This window comes from Ceratotherium simum, chromosome 22 (genome assembly GCF_057802395.1).
Source record: "Ceratotherium simum simum isolate JZ-2026a chromosome 22, ASM5780239v1, whole genome shotgun sequence".
NCBI classification, from domain to species: domain Eukaryota; kingdom Metazoa; phylum Chordata; class Mammalia; order Perissodactyla; family Rhinocerotidae; genus Ceratotherium; species Ceratotherium simum.
The window spans coordinates 42551279-42575416 of NC_141921.1; the positions used below are offsets into that span (position 1 = coordinate 42551279).

The 24138-nt window shown below is 45.7% G+C and overlaps 1 protein-coding gene across 1 annotated transcript in view; it reads left to right on the forward strand.

Annotated features, from left to right (window-relative positions):
- Window positions 1-14234: 14234 nt before the first annotated feature.
- The window catches only part of CIROZ (ciliated left-right organizer protein containing ZP-N domains), an 85255-nt gene continuing 75351 nt past the window's right edge, over window positions 14235-24138 (forward strand). The window contains 4 exon segments of the mRNA XM_087445764.1: window positions 14235-14330; window positions 21706-21731; window positions 21733-21793; window positions 21988-22003. Of these exon segments, the coding sequence (XP_087301890.1) occupies window positions 14235-14330; window positions 21706-21731; window positions 21733-21793; window positions 21988-22003 (199 nt within the window).

Below are 24138 nucleotides of genomic sequence, written 5' to 3' on the forward strand. Positions count from 1 at the left end.
CTATTTTAAGACACGCCTTTTGTTTCACATTTCTGAATTTCAGTGATTTCAGTTCCAGTGCTGTTGGTGATATGACCTAGTTTAATTGGCGACAATCAATTTTTTAGTGTATCAGATTCAATGAAATGCAGTAATAGCAAAGTGCTCTATATTTATGCATTAACTCATTTAATCCTCACATCAGCCCTGTAAGGTAGGTGTCATTGTTGTCATTCCTGTGTTATAGATAAGGAAACTGAGGCACAGAGGTTAAGTAACTCTGCCCAAACTCACAGGGCTAGTAGATGGTGGAGCTGGGATTTGAACCCAGGCCGTCTGGCTTTGGAGTGGGTGCCTCCTGCTTCTCACAGCCTCCTGGGAATAAATATTAAGTCCTGCAAGTCCATCTCTGATGCCTGCTGTTTATACTAACCAGATTATGCCTGAACCAATTTGGAGAGATAGGGAGCAGGGAGTAGAGGCAGACAGAATGAGTGACCTTGACCCACCCCCAGGGGGAGCCCTTCACACAGGGGAGGAAGCTGGACAGATGGCCCCTGATGGTCACTAACATTTCGAAGCACAAAGTGAAGCACAGAGGTCTGTGTTGTCTCAATCCAACCAGTCATTTTGCGGGAGAAGTCAGTTTTATGATCTCCATTTTGCGGAAGAAGAAACCGAGGCTCAGAGGCCATGTGATTTGCCTGAGGTCACACACTTGCCCAAGAATGTCACCCAGCCCATAAATGCTGTCCGAGGTTTGTCAGACCCTGAAGCTGTGCTCCATCCACCTCCCTGGACCACTCTGGACAAGATTGAGACTGAGGCATTTAGTGTGGGAAGCTCTGTGGGGCCTTGGATGCTTGCTGCAAGTGGGCAGAGCTGGGTATGCAGAAACTGGAGAAGGGTCACACAGGGACAAAACCACAAAGGCTGTCCCTTCCACCAGAAGTTTTCAGGCGAGTTAGGGAGACCAGCAAACACAATCTTGAAGAAGGTAAAGAACTCCTTCAGGAAGAGAATTGATAAGGCCAGAGGGAGGATGGGCAGTGGAGTCGTCCTGCTCCTAACTGAGTTCATCTCTGGGTTTCAGCTTTACAGTGCTGATCGTCAAAAGTTCTACTTGTTTAAAATGTGTTTTGTAAGTTCTCTCGGTTTGTTTGCTTGTGTGTTCACATCCCTTACACATTAAGCCCGAAGATTGTTAGGGAGCCAAAAGGTATCTGTTCTTACCCATCTCCTCTCTTCTGAGCATTCATTAAATGCTTTCTGAAGATAGTGGATCAGAAAGGATTTACTGAGCTCTTATGCCTTACCCAGCACTGTGCTAAGACTACAGTGTGAGAACACACAAGAAAAATGAAAGCCAGCCACAGCCCGGTGGAGCAGTCTACAAGCCAGGTGGGGGTGGGGACAAAGAATAACTGGAAAACAATACCAGGAAGCATAAAGCAGGTGAGTGCCAGTGCTGGGCAGATGCTGAGGGACCGAGGGGTCCCCAACAGCTCTCTGGGTGCCGGCTTCCAGCATAAGGATGAGGAGTCTCAACTGGAAAGAAGGGGTACTGGACAGAGAGCCAGAGCATCGGGGAACAGGCCCCAGTTTGCAACCTGATCACTGGTTGACCTCCTCACCTTCCAGGCCCTTCTTTGGATTCTCAGCTCTCTCAGCTCTGTAAAGTAAACAAGTATTGCTGAAAACTGGAAGATATACCAAGGTAATAAAGGTATTTAAATAAAAGTAGCGTTATTTTATCAAGATTTGATTTTCTCTTAATCCCTGTTTTTAGGGCTCATCACAATTAGGAGCTGCCTCCCCAACTGGTCTAGGTCTAATTTAGACTTTTCTAAAAATTTTTCACCCTGAAATAATTTAAAACTTATGATAGCATTGCAAGAATAGTAGAAAGAACTCCTGTGTGCCCTTTATCCAGATTCACGAATTGATAACATTTTGTCACATTTGCTTTATCGCTCCCTCTCTCTACATAGACATATAAAATAATATATATCTATCACAATAATATATATCACTATTATCAAATTCAGGAATGTTAACATTACTATAATACAGGTTATAAAAGTTTGGCAAGAATACCGCGGAAGCAGTGCTGTGTCCACCTTGTGTAGCACCTCGGGAGACACTGATGTCGGTCCCGTTAGCGATGACATCAGCTTTCATCTCCTGGGTAGGGGGCTCTGCTGCTACTCTCCACTGTGAAATTACCATTTTCCCCTTTTGAAACTGATAAGTGATCTATGGGTAGGTACGCTGAGACCATCCCAAATATTCTGTTTGTCTTCGAATTTTCACCTAGTGGTTTTAGGATTCATTGATGACTCTTGACTAATTAGTTGCAAAATGGTGATTTTCTAGTTCCATTATTTTTTCAACAATTAATTTTCAAGCTTTTTATTTTGAAAAATTTCAAAGTGTGGAAAAATTGAAGCAACAGTACAATGAACATCAGCATAACCACCGCCTAGATGCAACAGTTGTTGCTATTTTCCATCTTTGCTTTATTTAGCTAGCTAGCTCGCTAGAGCTAGCTCTATCTCTTTTCTTGCTGGACCGTTTCAAAAGAGTTGCAGTTGTCATGACATTTCACCCCTAAATATTTCCACCTGGATCTCCTAAGAACAAGGACATTCTCCTACATAACCACAATACCATTATCACACCAAGAAAATTAACAATTATTTCCTAATATCATCTAATATCTAGTCCATATTTAAATTTCCACAATTGTTCCCCAAAATGTCTTTTACAGCTGTTTTCTTGAACCAGGATCCAAGTAAGTTTCACACGTTGCGTTTGGTTATTATGTCCTTTTGTCTTTTTTAATCTAGAATAACCTAGCCATCCAAGGTACTGACTTTTTGAAGAGATCCGGCCAGGTTGTTTGTAGAATGTTGTACATTCTGGATTTATCTGATTTGTTCCTCAGGGCATAACTTAACTCATGCCGAAGTCTCTCCCTGTTTTTCCTACATACTGGAAGTGCGGTCTAAAGACATGATCGCATTCAGGTAGACATAATGGCCAGAACACTTGGTGGGTAAAGCCATGTGTGTCCCATTGCACCCCATCGGGTGCACATATGCCTGGTTGTCTCACTTTCAGTGATGCTCAATTTGATCTCTTGGTTAAGAGATCACAAGAGCCCTCCACAGAAAAGGCGTATTTTCGCTCTTTGCATTTTGCAAGTAATTTCTGGATGATACTTTGGCACAAGGCAAGTATCCTGCTTCCTCACAACCTTTCACTTAATGGTCTTAGCATCTGCTGATGATCCTTGCCTGATTCAGTTAATTCACTGGGGGTTGCAAAATGGCAAATTTTTAAATACTGTCATTCCTTCTACATTCTCTTGTAGAGAAGAATTTGCCTTCATCAGCTGGGGATGAACTACAGTTCCCCCTAAATGTTTAACTTTTTATCAATTTTCAGAATAGGTTAACATATTAATCACCTCCAATGGTAACAAATTTGTTTTATTTGTTTCCTTTTTTTTTTTTTTTTTTGCAGGGAAGGACTCCCCCTGAGCTAATATCTGTTGCCAATTTTCCACTTCTTTTTCTCCCCAAAGCTCCAATGCATGGTTGTATATCCTACTTGTAAGTCCTTCTAGTTCTTGTATGTGAGCTGCCGCCACAGCATGGCAAGTGACAGACATGGTGTGGTTACGTGGCCTTGAAACCAACCCAGGCTGCCAGAGCAGTGAGAGCGCCAAATGTTAACCACTAGGCCATCAGGGCTAGCTCCTTTTGTTTTTTTTTTGATAGTCACTTTGAACTCTTGGATTTTATTTATTCAATGTTTTGCAATAGGTTACAGTTATTAGCGTTTTTGCTAATCAAATTGTCGTAATTATGGCCTGGGGAAACCCTTTAAACTGGCTCTAGGTCCTTTGATGTGTCCCCGTTAGTCTTTGAGCACATTCTTGCTTTTTGGCACAACAAGATGTTCCAAGCTCACCTTATACTTTCTCTGCACCAGCCCTGGAATCAGCCATTCCTCTAAAGAGCTCTGGTTCCTTTGAGTCAGAAAAGGCATTTAGAAACTAGAGTCTGGGTGTTAGGTGTACCCATTGCTACTTTGGTTGTCACAAGGATTTTTGAAAGGTAAAATAATATAATACCAACCAAGCTATTTTTATTTCATCATGATTTACTTTCCTTTTAAGTGTCTTAGAACCTGCTAATATATGTTTCCCCTATTTGGCCTCGGTCTTAGATTTTTAAAATTATTTTTGTAGAAATCCAATTAGAACAAAAACACCAATAACAAAAAACTGGAGTCCCTTTTTCTTCCCAATCCCTTCCTATCCCTTTCAGAAGTAACCATTCTTTTAGTTGTTTCTTGTGCATTTACCTACATATTTTTATTTATTTATTTATTTATTTATTTTTTACCCCAAAGCCCCAGTAGATAGTTGTATGTCATAGATGCACATCCTTCTAGTTGCTGTACGTGGGACGTGGCCACAGCATGGCCAGAGAAGCGATGCGTTGGTGCGCGCCCAGGATCCGAACCCAGGCCGCCAGCAGCAGAGCACGCACACGCGCACTTAACCGCTAAGCCACGGGGCCGGCCCTACCTACATATTTTTATTTTTATTTATTTTTTTATAATTTTATTTATTTATTTTTTTCCCCCAAAGCCCCAGTAGATAGTTGCATGTCATATCTGCACATCCTTCTAGTTGCTGCATGTGGGACGTGGCCTCAGCACGACCGGGGAAGCGGTGTGTCCGATGTGCGCCAGGGATCCAAACCCGGGCCACCAGCAGTGGAGCGCGTGCACTTAACCGCTAAGCCACGGGGCTGGCCCTACCTACGTATTTTTAAATAATAAATCTATTCTGTGGTATTTTGATTCATCCAGTTTAGAGATTATCTGTTGATTTCCTATTATGATCAGTGAGGATTTTTAGCTCACACAGACTTCATTATCTTTTCCTCCATCTTCTTAATATACTTATATCACTATTTTTGGTTAAATACACATTCGGAGTTTTCATTATTATGACTACATAAATTTTATTCAATACTGAGCCAGGAAGTATCCTTTCTTGTGCAACTTTTTATTTTTCCTGGCGTTAATAATTGCCTTGTTTTTTTTTATTTGTTTATTTCTCTTTGAACATCTAAATCTCCCTATACCCACCAAAAGCTGTATAAATCTCTCAAGGTTTTCCTTATAGTCAAATCTGTTGAGTAATTCTCATTTCCATTTTTTAATTTCTTGGAGCCTTCAGACCTCATTTCCCAGGTTGCTTTCTGGGACTCGAATCAGCTGTCATCCTGGATGACATGTCTTTGAAAGGCATGAAGGCATGTCTTTCATGTCTGAAAACGGCTTTATTCCACTCTCACACTTGACTGATAGGATGGTTGTATGTAGACTTTTAGGTTGAAAGTCATTTTTTCTCAGCACTTTGAAGATATTTTTCCATTGCCCTCTAGTTTCTCTTGTTGCTTTTGAGAAGTCCATTGCATTCTTTTTTTTTTTTATAATTTTATTTATTTATTTATTTTTTTCCCCCAAAGCCCCAGTAGATAGTTGTATGTCATAGCTGCACATCCTTCTAGTTGCTGCATGTGGGACGCGGCCTCAGCATGGCTGGAGAAGCGGCACGTCGGTTTGTGCCTGGGATCCGAACCCAGGCCGCCAGCAGCGGAGCACGAGCACTTAACCGCTAAGACACGGGCCGGCCCAGTCCATTGCATTCTTGGTCATTCTCATAAACGGCGTTTTCTCTCTGGAATCTTTCATAGTCTTTTCCTTATCATTCCTATTCTGAAATTCAAGACGGTGACATAGTCTTCCTAGAGATCTTTTTTCATTCATTGTTCTGGACATATGGTGATCTTTTCATTCTGAATATTCTTGTCCTTCAATTTGGGAAAAGTTTGTTGTATTATTACTTTGACGATTTCTTCCTCACTGTTTTCTTGGTTCCCTCTCTCTGGAACTCCTAATAGTTAGCTATTGAATCTCCTGCAATGACCCACTATTTCAAAAAAGCTTTTTTCTTCTGTTGTGAAAATTTTTTTTTTTATTCTACTTTCTGTGAAATTTCTTCAACTTTACCTTCAATCCTTCTATTGGATTTTTTATTTTGGCATCTATGTTTTTATTTTCCAAAAGATCTTTCTTTCTTTCTTTTTTTTTTTTTTTTTTGTGAGGAAGGTTAGCCCTGAGCTAACATCTGTTGCAAATCTTCCTCTTTTTGCTGAGGAAGATTGGCCCTGGGCCAACATCCTTGCCCATCTTCCTCTACTTTATATGGGACGCCGCCACAGCATGGCTTGATAAGTGGTGCGTCGGTGAATGCCTGGGTTCTGAACCCGTGAACCCCAGGCCGCTGAAGTGGAGCGTGCAACCAGGCCAGCCCCCAAAAAGATCTTTCTTATTCTCTGTTTTCTCCTTGATTATAGCAACTGTTCTTGTTTCATGGAGGTAATATTTTTATTTAACTCTCTGAGGATGTTAGTGATAGTTTCCTTGATGTTTTCTTGCACAACGTTATGTCTGTTTCGTCAGAATAATTATTTTCTGTTTGTTTGTTTTGATCTTGTCTTTCACGTTAGAAGTTTCCTCAACGGAATCTTTTCTCAAAGTCCGCAGCCCAACCAACTCCTTAGACCTTTCGGGGTATTTCACAAGGGATTGTTGTTCTGACTCCTTTTATTCAGAAATTGTGGGTCCAGAGTGATGACATACTAATTTATTTGAGCACTTATGCGCTAGACTCTCTTTTGTGTAATTTCATTCTTTTCTCAACCCTCTGAGGCAACTACTACTATTATTAGCATTTTCCCAGCTGAGGAAACTGAGGCACAGACAGGCCATGTAACTTGGCCGAGGTCACATAGCCAGTATGTGGCAAAGCTGGGGTTCTTGGCTCCAGAGCCAGTCCTCCAAATCACCTCTGATCAGTCACCTTGTTTGGAACCCTGGAGACAAGTTGCTCTCTAATCTTTATAGAAAACAACCACAACATTATAACATTTCTTGACCATTGACTATGTGCCAGACCCTGTTCCAAGCACTTTACATGTATGGATGCATTTAATCCTCACAACAGCCCTATGAAGCAGGTACTGTATTTAGTCTCATTTTACAAGGAACCTTTGAGAGCTCAATCTTGCCTGCTATAGACTGAACGTTTGTGTCTCCCCTAAATTCATATGTTGAAACCTAATCCCCACTGTGGTCGTATTTGGAGGTGGGGCTATGGAAGGTGATTAGGTCATGAGGGTGGAGCCCTCATGAATGGGATTAGTGCCCTTATAAAAGAGACCCCACAGAGCTTCCCTGCCCCTTCTGCCTTGTGAGGACACAGTGAGAAGACACCTGTCTATGAACCAAGAAGTGAGTTCGACTGAATCTGCCGGCACCTTGATCTTCCCAGCCTCCAGGACTGTAAGAAATCAATTTCTGTGTCCACAAGCCACCCAGTCTACAGTATTCTGTTATAGCAGCCCAGACGCATTGCCCAAGATCAGCAGGTAGTGAGGGCAGTGTCAGAATTTCAAACCTAGGCTCTCTGGCTATGGAGCCCTCACTTTTTTTTTCTTTTTGAGCCTCAAGAATGGAGTTGAGTCTATCACCCTCCTCAGTTTATGATCCACCATCCTCCTTGGTCTGGGCAAAGTCTCTCTTATTTCGTTATTTTCCCCATTTATTCCCAATCCCCCTTCCCTCTCTTTCCCTCCATAGATCCTCACTCAGGTATTTGCTGTCTGTCCTGAGAGCTGCACGTGTCCTTGTAAAACATGCATCGTTGTTCTGTGAGTGTATTCAGCAAAACCAGACATTTATGCGGCACCCATCACACTGCCAGGCATTATTCCAGACCTGGAGCCAACAAAGTACAGCCTACGGGCCAAATCTGGCCCATTGTCAGATTTTTTTTTTTTTTTTTGGTGAGGAAGATTGGCTCTGAGCTAATAACATCTGTTGCCAATCTTCCTCTTTTTGCTTGAAGAAGATTGTCCCTGAGAAAACACCCATGCCAGTCTTCCTCTATTTTGTATGTGGGATGCTGCCACAGCATAGCTTGACGAGCAGTGTGTAGGTCCATGCTTGAGATCTAAACTCACGAACTCTGGGCCGGCTAAGTGGCGCACACAAATTTAACCACTATGCCACCAGGCTGGCCCCCCATTGTCAGATTTTGTACAACTCGTGAGCTAAAAATGGTTTCTACATATTTATTTATTTATTTTTTGTGAGGAAGATCAGCCCTGAGCTAACATCCGTGCTAATCCTCCTTTTTTTGCTGAGGAAGACCGGCTCTGAGCTAACATCTATTGCCAATCCTCCTCCTTTTTTTTCCCCAAAGCCCCAGTAGATAGTTGTATGTCATAGCTGCACATCCTTCTAGTTGCTGTATGTGGGACGTGGCCTCAGCATGGCCGGAGAAGCGGTGCGTCGGTGCGCGCCCGGGATCCAAACCCGGGCCGCCAGTAGCGGAGTGTGTGCACTTAACCGCTAAGCCACGGGGCCGGCCCTAGATACACATCTAGAACAGGAATTAGCAAACTACAGCCCGAGGACCAAAGCTGGGCCACGGCAGTTTTTGTACAGCCTGCAAGCTAAGATTTTTAAATGGTTGAGAGGGAAAAATCAAAAGAAGAATAATATTTTGTGACACCTAAAAATTACATGAAATTCAAATTTCGGTGTCCATAAATAGTTTTGTTGAAACAGCCACGCCAATTCATTTGCATATTGTCTAAGGCTGCAACAGAGAGATATGACAGTCTGAAAAGCCTGAAGTGTTTACTCTCTGGCCTTTTACAGAAAGGTTTGCCAAGCCCTGCTCTGGATGATTCCCTCTCACTACCGCAGAGTGTTCTGCTGTGTGACTTCCCACAGCGACTTGCTCATTCCCCTCTGAATGTCCCTGGTTTGTCCCCTGGCTTATCCAGAGGGAGATACATCTCTGAGATACATCTCAGTGAGACAGCTGGCTCACGGAGTGGACACACACGTAATTTTCCTTCCCTCTGTGTTGTCACAATTTCCAAGATTTTTCAATTTTTTCACCATTTGGCATTCCATCAAGCATGCGGAGATATCCCCTTCTCCCCATACCATCCAAAAATGCATTCATTTATTCAACAAATATTAAATGAGCACTTCACTTACTAAGTGCTCAGTTATTTTGGGCACTGGAGTTACAGTAAATGAGCAGAGAAGTCCTGTCCTCTGGGAGCCTAAAGTCGCCAGCACTGTATTCCCAGAGCCCTTACTCGGCAAGGCGCCCTTCCCAGCTCTTGGTGTCAACAGCTGTTGGAGTCCTCACAACAGTTCTATGAAGTACATAGTATCATCTCCATTTTCCAGATAAGAAAACCAGCTTGGAAATGCCCGGGTGGGGTGCAAGCTCCCCCTGGAGTCGTGGTGGCACCTGGACTCTTAGCTCCTTGCTCTCCTGCCTCTCTGCATGGCTTTGCCAACACTCCACCTCAACACTCCACCTCTCTCATTTCCACCCCCCTAATTTTTGCCGTTCTGATGAGTGTAAAATGCTCTCTCATAATGTCGTATCAATTTGCATTTCTCTGATATCTAGTGAATTTGAATATTTCTAGAATCTGGGCTCTTAACTGTTCATTTGCTTCTTTTTTTGCGAGGAAGATCAGCCCTGAGCTAACATCCATGCCAATCCTCCTCTTTTTGCTGAGGAAGACTGGCCCTGAGCTAACATCCGTGCCCATCTTCCTCTACTTTATGTGGGACGCCACCACACCATGGCCCGACAGCATGGCCTGACAAGCGGTGCGTTGGTGCGTGCCCGGGATCCGAACCCGGGCTGCCAGCAGCAGAGCGCGCGCACTTAACCACTACGCCACGGGGCCGGCCCCTTCATTTGCTTCTTGAAATCAAACTAGCACGTCTTCTAAACAAGGTGAAAAAAAGTTTTAACAAAGAAATTCACAGACATTTACGTGTCTTCCTCCCTTGTTGCAACTTGAGGCTCATGTTCTAGAAAGGCGACACAGATCTTGGCCTGATGTCCTTCATGCAGACCAGCTGGGGGCAAAGTTCAAGCCACTCACCATCCATGTGACTTCTTGCAAATTACTAACCACTCTGGGCCTCTGTTTCCTCCTGTGTAAAATGGGCAGTAATAGCCCCTGCCACATAGGGTTGCTGGGGAATTAAAGAGCTTGGCACATAGAAGGTGCCAGACCGTGTTAGCCACTATTGTTAACCCCGTCAGTGCTCACGAGAAAGGGAAAAAGAGTCATAATGTGGCGATCGCCGGGAGTTTTAGCATGTTCCAGAGGGTCTCCCATGGCACTGGCGTGAATAGTCTCGGTTCTTAGCTTTCTCCAAGGGAAATTTTGCTAGACTAGAGCAATTGCAGAGCCCAGAAGTTTATGTTGGGTGTAAAGTATGTGACATGACTTCACACCGGATCTGGAATCATTGCTCTCTTGTAGCTGGTAGGCGAGAAGGAGGGTGTTCTTGTTGTGTGCTCACAGACTTGGGGGTGTAATGGGGTGCACGCTCCCCACTGTCCCAGATCTGGGGTTTCAGCACATTAGGAGGCATCAGAGGTCCCCTTGGGTCTCACCCAGGGGTCCTGGGGGCCTCACCACGGGGTCTGAGAGGCAGAGTGAAGACTCGGACACAATGGGCACTGCTCAAGAAATGGGAGTGGAGGGAGGGCTGGACCTTCCTCCTGCAAACACTGACCCGAGCCCTGGGCTTCGGTGCTGTGACGTGGTACGTCTTTATATCCTTCACAGTGCCAATGGAGGGCCATCTGGCAAAACCCCAAATGCCCATTGAAACAGAGTCTAAGTCATTCGCAGTGAATGGGAAGTCACACTGTACAGGTGGGCTCTGGAGTCTGACTGAGCTAGGCTTGAATCCCAGCTGGGTGACCTTGGGCAATGTCTTAACTTCTCTGAGCCCATTTCCTAACGTCTGTCTCACAGGGCTTCTTCATCTTTTGTATATGAGACATGGATCCCTCTGAGGGTTGGTGAAGCTGACGGACCCCTTCTCAAAACAACACTTTTAAAAGCATATAATAAAATACATGGGATTACAGAGAAAACTAATTATATCCAACCCAAGTGTCCATCGACAGATGAATAAATAAGTAAAATGTGGCGTATATATACAATGGAATATTATCCAGCCTTAAAAAAAGAAAGAAATTATGACTCACGCTACAACATGGATGAACCTTGAGGACATTATGCTAAGTGAAATGAGCCAATCACAAAAGGACAAATATTGTATGATTCCACTTTTATGAGGTCCCTAGTGTAGTCAAATTCATAGAGACAGAATGGTGGTTGCCAGGGCCTGGGGGAGAGGCGAATGGGAGTTATTATTTAATGGGTGTAGAGTTTCATTTTGTATGATGGAAAAGGTTCTGGAGATGGGTGGTGGTGATGGTTGCACAACAATGTGAATGTACTTAATACCATTGAACTGTGCACTTAAAAATGGTTAAGACGGTAAATTATATGTTACATGTATTTTACCCCAAGTCAAAATAATAAAAAAGGTGCTTTACAGAAAAAAATGATGTCAAAATTCAGTTACCAAAATATTAAGCAAATGTATGATGTAGTACTATAAGCACTGCTTTATTAGAAATTAAATGGCAGCAGGTCAATTAATTCAAAAGTAGTAATGCAAAGACCTCAGGAAATTTCTGTAACAACTGTCTTGTGATGAAAATATCTGGGATTTCGATTGGGGACAGAGTCACAATAATGCTGTGGCTTGTTCCCTACATTCATTACAGAAGCAAATGCTAAATTTCAGTTAGAAGCTAGTGAAAATAAAGATGTAATTTTTTTCCCCTTCCAAGTTCAAGAACCTCCTGAATTCTATACACTGAACCTTGAGGTGGACCTTAGGTAAGAACCCCTGAAATGAATGCTCTATGTCTTAGAACCGTGCCTGACTCTGGAAGGACTCAATAAATGGCGGTTCTTGGCAGCAGAAACACTGGTTCCCTTCTTGGAGGGAAGGATGGTCAAAGATGTGCATTCTGTTCCAGGAGAGGGGACTCCTCCCTAGAATGGATTAAATCACTCCTGCTAATAGAGCAAAGAAGAAAGCCGTGTTTCCCTATCACAACTCGCTGACCATTCGTTTCCTGGTTCCCAGCGTGCTGTGTGTATTTGTTAACTGACTAATCAGGTCGCTTTTCAACAAGCCTGGTAATCGGTTGGTTGAATGTCGGTCTCCTCATCTATAATGTGGTAATGATGGTGCCAGATCTCACTGAGATAGGCGCATTTTAAGTGCTTTGGAAGCTTGGCAATTGAAGTTAACATATTTTATTAGTCTTTGACCTCTAACAATCAAAGAAAACCAGTGAGTGGGTCAGTGGTTTCTGTTTTTGAAAAACCGGCTTAGTAGGTATAAGAGCCCTTAGTTTAAAAAGGATTTCACAATTTCTCATTTGCAAGAGAGGGAGGGTGTTAATAAATAAAATGGTGGTGAAACCTTGCGGGGGCTGTGATTTGGCCACTTCCCAGCGCTTCCAATCTATTGAGCAAAAGCAATTTTGAAATGTGATTTTCCCAAATGGAGAAATGAAATTTGAGCTCAACTGAAAAGATCCCAATGAAACTACTTTCTCTAAAAATATCCAAGACAGGACCCCCTACTCTGTGTGTGTGTGTGTGTGTGTGTGTGTGTGTGTAATGGTGTGTGTGAAGGGCATATGTGTACAGGGTTTGTATAGGGGTGTGTGTACTAGTGTGTAGCTATGTGTGTAGGGCTATGTGTGTGTAGGAAGAATGGGATGTAGGTTGTCAAAACAGGGAAGAAAACCTGCTTCTCAATTCCTGTTTTCTCTTTTCTTTTTAAGGTTTAAAAAAGAGCTCGGGGGTGGTCCTCGAAGGTTCTCAGAGTTGAGTGACTTTTGTACTTAGGACATTTGCCCTGGCCTTGGCATTCCTGTGTGAGGCCTTCTGAAGAGGGCCAGGGCCTCCAGGCCCCTCTGGCACCCTTGAGAGTCCCTGTGGAGGTTTAACCAGTTGTGTGTTCTGCTCTTGTCTGCTTCTGTTGGGTGTCATGAGGGCCTCCCATCTGTGCGTGAACAGACCCTGCAAACAACCAGCTCCATGCACACACTGGGTCCCGAATCCCACCCCCATGTCTTCTTAGGCGGCTCATGATAGATCTGGAGCAACCTGGGATTAAAGGAAATGTTGACCAATAGAGGGACAAACCAGAAAGAGAGACAATCCAAAATGCCTGGAGCAATAGATCAACAGTCTAAGTAGGATCTAGGTGGTGGCCACATGAGTGTTCACTGTACTCTTCTGCCTTTTCTGTGTGTTCAAAAATTATCATAATGAAATGCTGAGTAGGAGAGATCCAATTAAAAAAAAGGATTTTATCCCGAGACCCCCAAATTTTGACTTAGCTGGGATAATTTTCTTCTAGCTCAGTTAAAAAAAAGATCCAAAAATGATTAACAGAATTAATTGGATTCCACAAATGGAGTGGAGAGGGACATTCCTCACCTTTAAATTCTGCCGCAGTCTTGCTCGCTCTGAGTGGGCAAAGCAAGATGGTGGCTGTTGTGGGTTGACTCGTGTCCCTCCAAAAGATACGTTCAAACCCCTGGTACTTGTGAATGGGACCTTATTTGAAACAGGATCCCAGCAGGTGTAATCAAGGTAAAATGAGGTCACACTGGATTAGGGTATGTTCTTCTTCTTTTTTTTTTTTTTGATGAGGAAGACTATCCCTGAGCTAACATCCAATGCCAATCCTCCTCTTTTTGCTGAGGAAGATTGGCCCTGGGCTAACATCCATGCCCATCTTCCTCTACATTATATGTGGGTCGCCTGCCACAGCATGGCTTGATAAGCAGTACATAGGTCCACGCCCGAGATCCGAACCTGCTAACCTGAGGCCGCCAAAGCGGAGCACGCGCACTTAACCACTACGCCACCAGGCCGGTCCCTAGGGTAGGTTCTAATCTGATGACTAGTATCCTTATAAGAAAATGGAAATTTGGACCAGAGACACAAGGGAGAACATCATGATGGAGGCAGAGATTGGAGGGATGCATCTACAAGCCAAGGAGTGCCGAGGATAGCTGGCAACCACAAGAAACTAGAGGGAAGGAAGAATCCTCCCCTAGGGCCTTCAGAAAGAGCACAGCCTTCCTGACACCTTGATTTGGCCTCCAGAACTGTGGGAATCAATCTCTGCTGTTTTAAGTCACCAAGTTTGTGTACTTTGTCATGGCAGCCCTAGAAAACCGACAGAGTGGTTGCTTGGGGCTGCAGCTGCAACAGGAGAGTGGCCTTGTTCACCTGTGGGGCAGCTCCTGGCGCAAGGTAGCTGTTCAGTGAGGGGTTGGGGCTGACCGACTAGCAATATTACATAATTTACTTATTTATGTGTTTATGGTTTGTTCCTCCTCCCCCCATATTAGAATGTCACCTCCATGAAAGCAGAGAGGACAGTTCCTGTTCACCGCTGTGACCCCAGCACCTAGAACAGGGCCCAGCACATAGCAGGTGCACAATGCACATTTGTTGAATGAGTGTCCACTATATTTCGCAGAACTAAGGGTCCTCCCTGCTACTTTGCACTCTCGTTCTGTTACTCATTCAGTAAGCATTTATTGGGAGCTACCATGTGCCCAGCACTCCGCTGGGATTTTGAAGTTCCTTGACTTTCAACGATGGCAACTTTTTTTGGGGAAAAAAGGCACACATAGAGATAAAATGGAACAGTTAGAATCAAGACGTCTAGTTTTTACTCTCAAGGGGTATTAGGAGCCATGGGTCCTAAGTCCCCATTTTGCAGGTAAATTAGTTTCTTGGGGCTGCCATAACAAAGTGCCACAGACTGAGTGGCTTAAACAATAGAAATTTATTGTCTCACGGTTCTGGAGGCTAGAAATCTGAGATTAAGGTGTCAGCAGGGGGCTGGCCCCTTGGCGTAGCAGTTAAGTGCTCGAGCTCCACTGCTGGCGGCCCCGGGGTTCGATCCCGGGGGTGCACTGATGCACCGCTTGTCAGGCCATGCTGTGGCGGCGTCCCACATAAAGTGGAGGAAGATGGGCACGGATGTTAGCCCAGGGCCAGTCTTCCTCAGCAAAAAGAGGAGGATTGGCATGGATGTTAGCTCAGGGCTGATCTTCCTCACAAAAAAAAAAACACACACACAAAAAAAGGTGTCAGCAGGGCTGGTTCCTTCTGAGGCCTCTCTCCTTGGCTTGTGGAAGGCTGTCTTCTCCGTGTCTTTACATGGTCTTCCCTCTGTGTGGGTCTGTGTCCTCACTTCCTCTTATAAGGATACCAATCAGATTAGATTAGGGCCCACCCTAATGACCCTGTTTGAACTTAATTACCTCTGTGAAGACCCTATCTTCAAATAAGGTCACATTCTGAGGTACTGGGGGTTAGGACTTCCACATGTTAATTTGGGGGGACACAACTCCGCCATAACAGTGGTGTGGAAAGGCAAATACAGGGAAATGAGGTGATCTGCCCGAGCTGGTTAGCAGCAAAACTGGGGCCAGGATGTGTCTCCCAACTTCAGTCTGCTTCTTCCCTCCGCTCTCATTTGCAGGCTTGCTTTGTGGCACTGAAGCATCAAATGCTTAAAGAATATCTAACGACAAGTCGGGGGCATGCAGTGTTCGTCCTGGAAAGCTTGGAGAACAATAACTTCGCTGGGCCTTGCAGAGCACATAGGAAGTAGTAGGTGGGAGAGCAGAGTGCAGACTCTGTGAAAAGGCAAGACTGGGAGGTGAGGAGGCCAGGTGTGTGCGGGAGACACCTGTCTCCTGAATGGATGGTGATATGAGGCTCTCAGCTGGTCTCCTGGCGTCTTCCCTCACCCCCTTCCAGGCCATTCTCAACCTAGCAGCCACAGCAATCCTTTAAAAACCCCAAGTGAGTTCTCTTCCCTCCTCTGTTCATGATTTTTCTCGCCTCAGCTGGTTCATTCAGAAATTCTCCGTTCATTCGCTCAGAATCTCTCCAAGCCTCAGCCAGCTGGGGTGGCTGCTCTCAGTTCCCTTTGAACTCTGCCAGGAGGGGGCCCCCGAGGAGATTTCTGGGAAGTCCGGTCAAGAGAGCATGGCTGTTTCTCAAGTTAAACTTGGCTTCTCAGCCTTTTTGCTCCACTGGGCCTGGAGCTGGCTGATGGGGTTCAGACATGCTCCCCCACAATATGGCACCTTGGCATATTGAATATTTTAAGCTGAAATAAACTGAGAAATGGCAGGTGCAGGAAGGACTCTCTGACTCTCCCCTGAAGCAGGTCATAAGACCCTCATGTGAGAGGTGCCCTCCCTGTACTGGAGGAAAGGAGCATCCTTATCTTTAAGACAGAGGGACACTGAGAGGAATCTTGCCGAGTGTCCCCCAGTTTACTGCACTTACCTCATACTCTTTGCCCTATTGTATTTCTCCACGAATTTCCACTCTTCATCAAACCTAGCATAAAAATACTCAGGTTTAACCATTTTTCTGGGTCTTCATTTCCTTACAAAGGCTGCCGTGTCCTGAAAAGTTTATATTAAATAAATGTGAATGCTTTTCTCCTGTTAATCTGTCTTTATCAGGTTTTTGTGTGTGTGTGTGTGTGTGTGTGTGTGTGAGGAAGATCAGCCCTGAGCTAACATCCACACCAATCCTCCTCTTTTTGCTGAGGAAGACTGGCCCTGAGCTAACATCCGTGCCCATCTTCCTCCACTTTACATGGGACGCCGCGGCAGCATGGCTTGACAAGCGGTCCACTGGCGCGCGCCCGGGATCCGAACCCGGGCCGCCAGCAGCGGAGTGCGTGCACTTAACCGCTACGCCAGGGGGCCGGCCCCCGAGTCATTATCAGTTTATTTATTTATTTATTTATTTATTTTTTGCGAGGAAGATCAGCCCTGAGCTAACATCTGATGCCAATCCTCCTCTTTTTGCTGAGGAAGACTGGCCCTGGGCTAACATCTGTGCCCATCTTTCTCTACTTTATATGGGATGCGGCCACAGCATGGCTTGACAAGCGGTGTGTCGGTGTGCGCCCAGGATCTGAACCAGCGAACCCTGGGCCGCTGCAGCAGAGCGTGAGCACTTAACGGCTTGTGCCACTGGGCCGGCCCCAGTTTATTTATTTTTAATTTGCAGATCCAGCCAGGAACCCTAAGAGGGTCGAGGAAAACTTTTGTTTCTCCCTACACAGTTCTCTCCTGCAAGCTGAGGTTTAGGCCTTGGCTTTCAGCAGAATCAATCTATTGTCATCCTTCTGGTCACCATTCTTACTTGGGGGTCCCAGGGCTAACGCAGTTAATCTTACCAAAGAAGGGGCCAGGGAGGAGTTGAGAGATGTTGACACCCACCTGGCTCTCTGGCGCCTGAGTGACCCTTGAGACCTGCTCTGGAGGGGAGGGAGGAGGCTGACCTTTCATGTTTGCTCTGGGAACTGCTTCCGGATAGCTGCTGAGCCTGAGGGTGGGGGTGTCCCCAGCAGTTGTCTGGTAAATGTCCCTTATCCAGGCCATTCAAAAAGGTTTATTGGTTATTGTGGGAATTGGGAGAGGCCAATGGAGTGATAAGCATCCCCATGCCCCTTGGAGCAGAAACCAAATATTTTCTGTCAGAATCCTGAAACCTCACATCTAAGTGGGAAGAGGGGCCCTAAAGTGTGAGGCTGGACTGGGTGTGGGAGTGCTCTGGGAGGGGCTGACCTCTCAGGCGGTGTCCAGCCAGAGTCGCTCCCTCCTTCCTCAGGCTCCTGGAATTTTCCGTCTTGGGAAGGATTTCCAGAACGTTGGGAGGAAACGGAACACTGATTGTTTTTCTTAGAGGGGTCCTTAAAACAAATTAGGGCTCAAGTTGACTGAGAGATGCTTGATTTCTAGTTTTTTTTTTTTTTTTTAATTTTATTTATTTTTCCCCCAAAGCCCCAGTAGATAGTTGTATGTCATAGCTGCACAGCCTTCTAGTTGCTGTGTGTGGGACGCGGCCTCAGCATGGCCAGAGAAGCAGTGTGTCGGTGCCCGCCCGGGATCCGAACCCGGGCCGCCAGCAGCGGAGCACGCGCACTCAACCGCTAAGCCACCGGGCCGGCCCCTGATTTCTAGTTTTCCAAGGACAGGGGTCCTGGTCACAAGATATTGAATTGTGAGGATATGGAGAAAATCTCATTTTCCTTAGCAGCACAGTTGCTGCCTCCTTTCCAGGCTGAGATCCACGTTTTAAGAAATACTTTGAAAGCTCTTGGGAGTGGGAAGTGAGGCCTCCAGGGGCTGGTTGAATGTCCACAATAGCTGGCTGTTGCCACTTCCCCGGGGGGTGGAGGGGGTGGGGGGGGCTTGGCGGTTCCCTGCAGGGCTTTTGTTTCAGACTTTTATGGGTTTGTAAGGCAGAAGGTGATGAAGCTGAGTGGGGGAGGGCGGGCGAGGAGGAGGCCTGGGCGCTGTCCCCCCACAACCACGCACAGTCCTGGGGGCCTGCCCACTCCTCATGGAATGGGGGGGCATCAGCTTTGGGGATGGAGTGTCAAGGCTGGGACGGGCAAGTTAGGGGCCGCCTCAGCTGGGTTGCAGAAGTGAGGGGGCAAAACCGAAACCCACATCTTTCTCCCAATAGTTTGTCAATCTTCATTGGGGTCAGAAGCTCAAGGAGGAGTATTGGAGCGGGTACTGAAGGAGGGACAGTTGTCCACCACCCACCCACCGCCCCTGGTCTCTTGCAAGGTCGATTTTGCATGTTTTTACTTCATATAAGGGCAGAGGCAGGAATTTCCCGGCGAGGATGGTGCTAAATGTCAGAGACAACCACTTCTCCTTCCCCGGTTTATTCCTCTGCTCTAGTTTCAGATTTACTCACCCTTGGAGAACCTTACTTCAAGCCCAGTTGCCCAAGCCAGGTCTTTGTTTTGTGAATTAATCAAATAATAATAGCGCTCCCCCCCTGCTGGGAACCGGAGGAAGGCAGCAGCAGGTTCAGCATCCAGCAGGCGGGAGGAGCAGGGACCAGCCTGCCCGAGGAGAGGGACACGGCTCTCGCTTTCGAATTCAGTGAATGAAGTTAGCAGTGGGCAGCCTCCTGCTCCTCTGGCTCCAAGGCTGCAGGCCCGGCTCAGATTCCAGGCCAGGGAAATTATCCTGTCATTCTTTGCCAACCCGCCCTGGGGATACTGTGGGCCTTGGCAGTTGGCCTGGCCCCGTCCCATCCAGGAATTGAAGGGCCAATGATAGCAGCCTTAGACAGAACCGCAGCGCCCTTTCCTGCCCTTTAAAATTTAACTCTTTTTATTTAACTTTTTTTAATTGAAGTCTACCATACATACAGAAAAACAGAGAGATCTTGTTAAAGGAAAATTTTTTAAAAAGGGTATAATCATGACGTTGATACAAATATAAAATGAACACGTGTCAGAGATTTTATTTAACTCAACTAATGAGGGAACCAGTAAGACGTTACAGTCGGTTTGAAGGAGAATTCAAGAGAGGACACGTATTGGCAGTCAGGAATGCTGGAATGAATTGGCTTAATAGATACAAAATTGGTCAATATCCATAGGTTGGTAACCCACTGCAACTCCACTGGACACCATGTGCATTTTTCGGGACAAGAATCATTTGCATTATTATCAGTATTCAACAACTTACAGAGTTGTAAAATAGCTCAAAGACGATGAAAGTTGCATAAAATAAAATAATCCTGAAGAGTACACTAGACAACATCCAGTTTTCTGTTGAAGGAACCTAGTAATTTGGGGATCCATTTCAAAGCACCTCATGGTTTTTCTCTTCAGCTCTAGTGTATGGCTCAATCATTGTTCCAAAGCAAACACTCCTGTAGCTACCACCCAGGACAAGAAATAGAACATCAGCTCCTTGGAAGCCCTTCATGGGCTTCTTCTCAATCATTCATTACTCTTGTCTTCCTCGCAGAAAGTAACCACTATGTGGATTTCCAAACCCAAGAGCTGGTTTTGTTTGTTTTGAACTTCCTGTAAACGCCATCAAAGAGTATATACTCTTCTAAGTCGGGGGCTTCTTTCACTCAGCAAAATGTGTCTGTGATTCATCTGTGTTGTTACACATACCAGCAGTTCATCCCTTTTTATTGCAGTATAAGAGTCCATTGGATGAATAAACCACTGTATCCATTCTACTATTGATGGGCATTGGAGTAGTTTCCAGTTTTAGGAAGTAATGGTGCTGCAGTGAACAGTCTTGTCCACGTCTTTGGTGCCCATGTGCTCGCATGTCTGTTGGAGTGGAATTGCTGGAGGTCATAGGGTAGGAAGATGTTGGTTTCAGTAGATTCTATCAGGTTCCCAAAGTGGTTTAGTTCATCTCATTCCCGCCAGCAGGCAGGAGCCCTGTTATTGTCAGTCCTTCTTCCCAGCTTCTGGCTCCAGGATTGTTTCCTGAACTCTCCTAAGGAGAATTTCTTCCTAAGTTTAGGTTCTTGCCTACAGTCATTTTTAAATCGCTCTAGCCTTGGCAGCCAGGAAGATTCTTTTAAAACCTGAGTGAGATCCTGTCCCTTCCTTGCTCAGAGTTCTCCAGGGCTTCCCTTCATGCTTAAGATAAAATCCCAGTCTGCACTTTTTTCTCTGGCCCCTGCCTGCTCTTCTCACCTTGTGCCCACCACTTGCTGCCTTGTCACTGGCCCCAGCCTCATTGACCTTCTTTTGGTTCCTTAAACACACCAAACTCATTCCCCACTTGGGGATCTTTGCATCTACTATGCCCTCTGCTGGGGATGCCCCTCCCCAGATCTCTGCATGGGACTCCTTGACACACCATCTTGGCTCAAATGTCACTTCTTAGCGACGTTTTACCTGACATAAGGAAATTTGGAATAAGCAAAAAAAGATGACTGCATGTCTCCACTGGAAAACTACATTGTTCACAGGACACCCTTCCTTGCTATCTGATCCAGTCTTTCATTGCCTCTGAGCTGTTTTATAGTGTCGTAACTTGTAGAGAACCTATGGCAATGCAAATGATTCCTGGCTTTGGAAGTGCAAATAAATTGTGTCAGGGGCAGTTCAATTGACTTCCATGCCCCACTGCGGAAGAAGCCAGTTCCGTGTCTATTTGCAAATTCATTTCAACATTTCTCTTCTATAAATGTATCTGTTCTTTGATATCTCCTTTGAACTGGTTGTAACATCTGCCTGGTTCCCTCATTAATAATGAGTTAAATAAAATCTTTAACATAGGTTCATTTTTTTTTATCTGTATGAGAGTCGTGATGTTATCTTTTTTGAAAATTATCTTTTAACACTGACCTTCTCCAATGCAAACTCTTTATATCTCATTGCTCTCTTTTCTTCAGAGCTGGATCATTATCTGAGATTACTTTCTTTCTTTCTTTTTTTTTTTTTTTTGCTTGAGGAAGATTAGCCCTGAGCTAACATCTGTGCCAATCTTCCTCTATTTTGTGTGTGGGTCACTGCCACAGCGTGGCTGATGAGTGGTATAGGTCCACGCCTGGGATCAGAACCTGCGAATGTGGGCTGCCGAAGCAGAGCATGTGAACTTAACCACAACGCCACAGGGCTGGCCCTATTTATTTCTTTACTTGTTTTTTGTGGGTCTTTCCCTGTTCTGGTCACTGCACAGGGTGGGCACTCCAAATAAATATAATGGACTGAACGAAGGAAGGTAGACCAGCAGCAGCTGTATTATAGGTATACAGCTGTATACCACCCTGCTTCCCTGTCCCTCCTCTCCCGCAGGCCATCTGTCTTGTCTGTGTTCAACCTGGTGTTCCCACGGATCCTCCCCTTCAGGTCAAACAAGGACCAGCCAAGCCCTGCGCTTGACGTTTCTGACAGGTAAATAAATCATGTTTTTATGTCTTGCATCAGGCTTCGGGCATTTCCCAGCCGAGTAGACTGATAAGAAACCTGGTGGTATTGGGTAACTTCGGAAGTGAGAGAGCCTTCTGCAGAAGCGTGGATTTCAGTCTGCCAGCCACCCAACAGCGAAAGGGGATTCTGGGAGGCCAAATGCTGGAGGTCATGCGGCTGACTGGTACCAGAATTAGAGCTGGGCCTGGGATCCTCTGACTCAGAGTTCAGCTCTTGTTTCAATAATAAAAACCAGCACAGGGAGCGTGGGTCGTGTGCCAGGACTGCCTTCAGGGATTTGTGTCCAGTAGCTCATCTCTATGACAGCACGACTTTTAGAGGAGGAAACCAAGGTCCAGAGGGGGAAAGGCTTAGTGTGAGGTCCCACAGCGGGGTGTGGTAGCGCCGGGATTTCAGCCCAGGCAGGCAAGCTTGGGTCTCCTCACTTAGCCACCACGCCAAACAGGAGACACCAGAGAAGTCCAGACTTGTTGAGCACTTATTCCAGGCCAGGCCCTGTGCTGAGGATTTACACGCATTGTCTCATTTCTTTTCTTTTTTTTTTTTTAAAGTTTTTGTTGGTTTATTATTGTCGTTGTTGGGCTTTTTTTGGTGAGGAAGATTGGCCCTGAACTAACATCTGTTGCCAATCTTCCTCTTTTTGCTTGAGGAAGATTGTCGCTGAGCTAACATCTGTGGCACTCTGCCACTATTTTGTACGTGGGATGCTACCCCAGCATGGCTTGATGAGCGGTGTGTAGGTCCACACCCAGGATCCGAACCCATGAACCCCGGGCCGCCGAAGTGGAGCATGCAAACTTAACCACTACGCCACTGGCCGGGCCCCTCATTTCATCTTGATACCCAATGAGGGAGGTGTGTTATTGTGCTGCAAGGTCCAGGAGTCCCCAAGACCACCTCAGGTTTGATTATTCACCAGAAGGACTCATAGAACTCAGAAAAGCCGTTACACTCACGGTTATGGTTCGTTACAGTGAAGGATACAGATTAAAATCAGCCGAGGAAGAGGTGCACCGGCAGCATCCAGAAGAGATCCAGGTGCAAGCTTCCGGTGGTCCGTTCCCAGTGGAGTTGTGCGGACAGCGCTAACTTCTCCCAGCAACGACATGTGACAACATACAGAGTATTGCCAACCAGGGAAGCTCACCTGAACCTTGACGTCCAGATTTTTACTGTAAGTCAGTCACGTGGGCAGGCTGACCACCCGTGTGGCTGGCCTTAGTCTCCAGCCCCTCCAGAGGTTGAGCTGATCTCGCATGTCCAAGGCCCCCCACCATAAATGACATCCTTAGCATAGACTATCTGGTGCAGCTCATGGTCCCAGGTAAATAAAGACACTTATCAGGGCAGAACAGTCCAAGGGCTTAGAATTTACTCCCCAGAAGCTGGGGGCAAAGGGCCAAACCTATGGGCAAAGTTAATCCTTTACTGCACATGTGCCCATTTTGCAGAAGAGAACACGAAGTCTCGGAGAGCTTAAATGACTCCATCCGGCATCTGAACCCTGAGAGTCCGACTCCGGGGCCCCGCGCATCTTCTGTTCTTCTTGGAGGCTTTCATGTCTCTGTTGAGGGAGAAATTAACACAGGAGATAAGATTCTTCCATCCTCCCCTTTCTCCAGTTGTCAGATAAGCCACGTCTAGAGTATATTTAATTTAAGATCTCTATCAACTCTGTGCCATTAGGGAGTTGTGTTTGGGGAACTGAGTCACATCCACCGTGATTCCATTCACTGCGGCCAAACCGTCGCACTGGATGTTGTTGTTCCTGTGTGATTACAGAAAACCCTGGCATACTTGGAATGAAAACATGTATTTAACAGGTATTTATCAGGCGTCTGGGATGCCAGGCACTGGCAAGGTGTTGGGGTGCTATGCTGAACAAGTTAGACTTAATTTATGCCTTTTCATAGAGCTTATAATTTATGTGTTGCGGGGAGAAGGGAAATAGACAACTCTCCAGGGAATTACTTCCATCTTTCCCTCCCCTGGGCGTGCTAGGCTCCAGCCATAGCCATGTACTGAGCACCTACTGTGTGTAGGCCGTGGTCAATGGAAGGGTCTTGGGAGTGGGGTGTGACCAGGCAGATGCGGCCCCTGTCCTCCCTGAGTTCATCTTCCCTTGAGTGGGAGACAAGTTTATCTGCGCTTGTCTTCACTCAAGTGGGAGAATTATAGAGAAATCTTGTGAAGCAGTAGATAAAGTACTTTCCCACAGTGATGTGAGCCAGGAAGGAAGCAAACACAAGACCAGGGTAGAGAATAGGCGGAGGTGGTCAGAGGGTCTCCCAGAGGAGG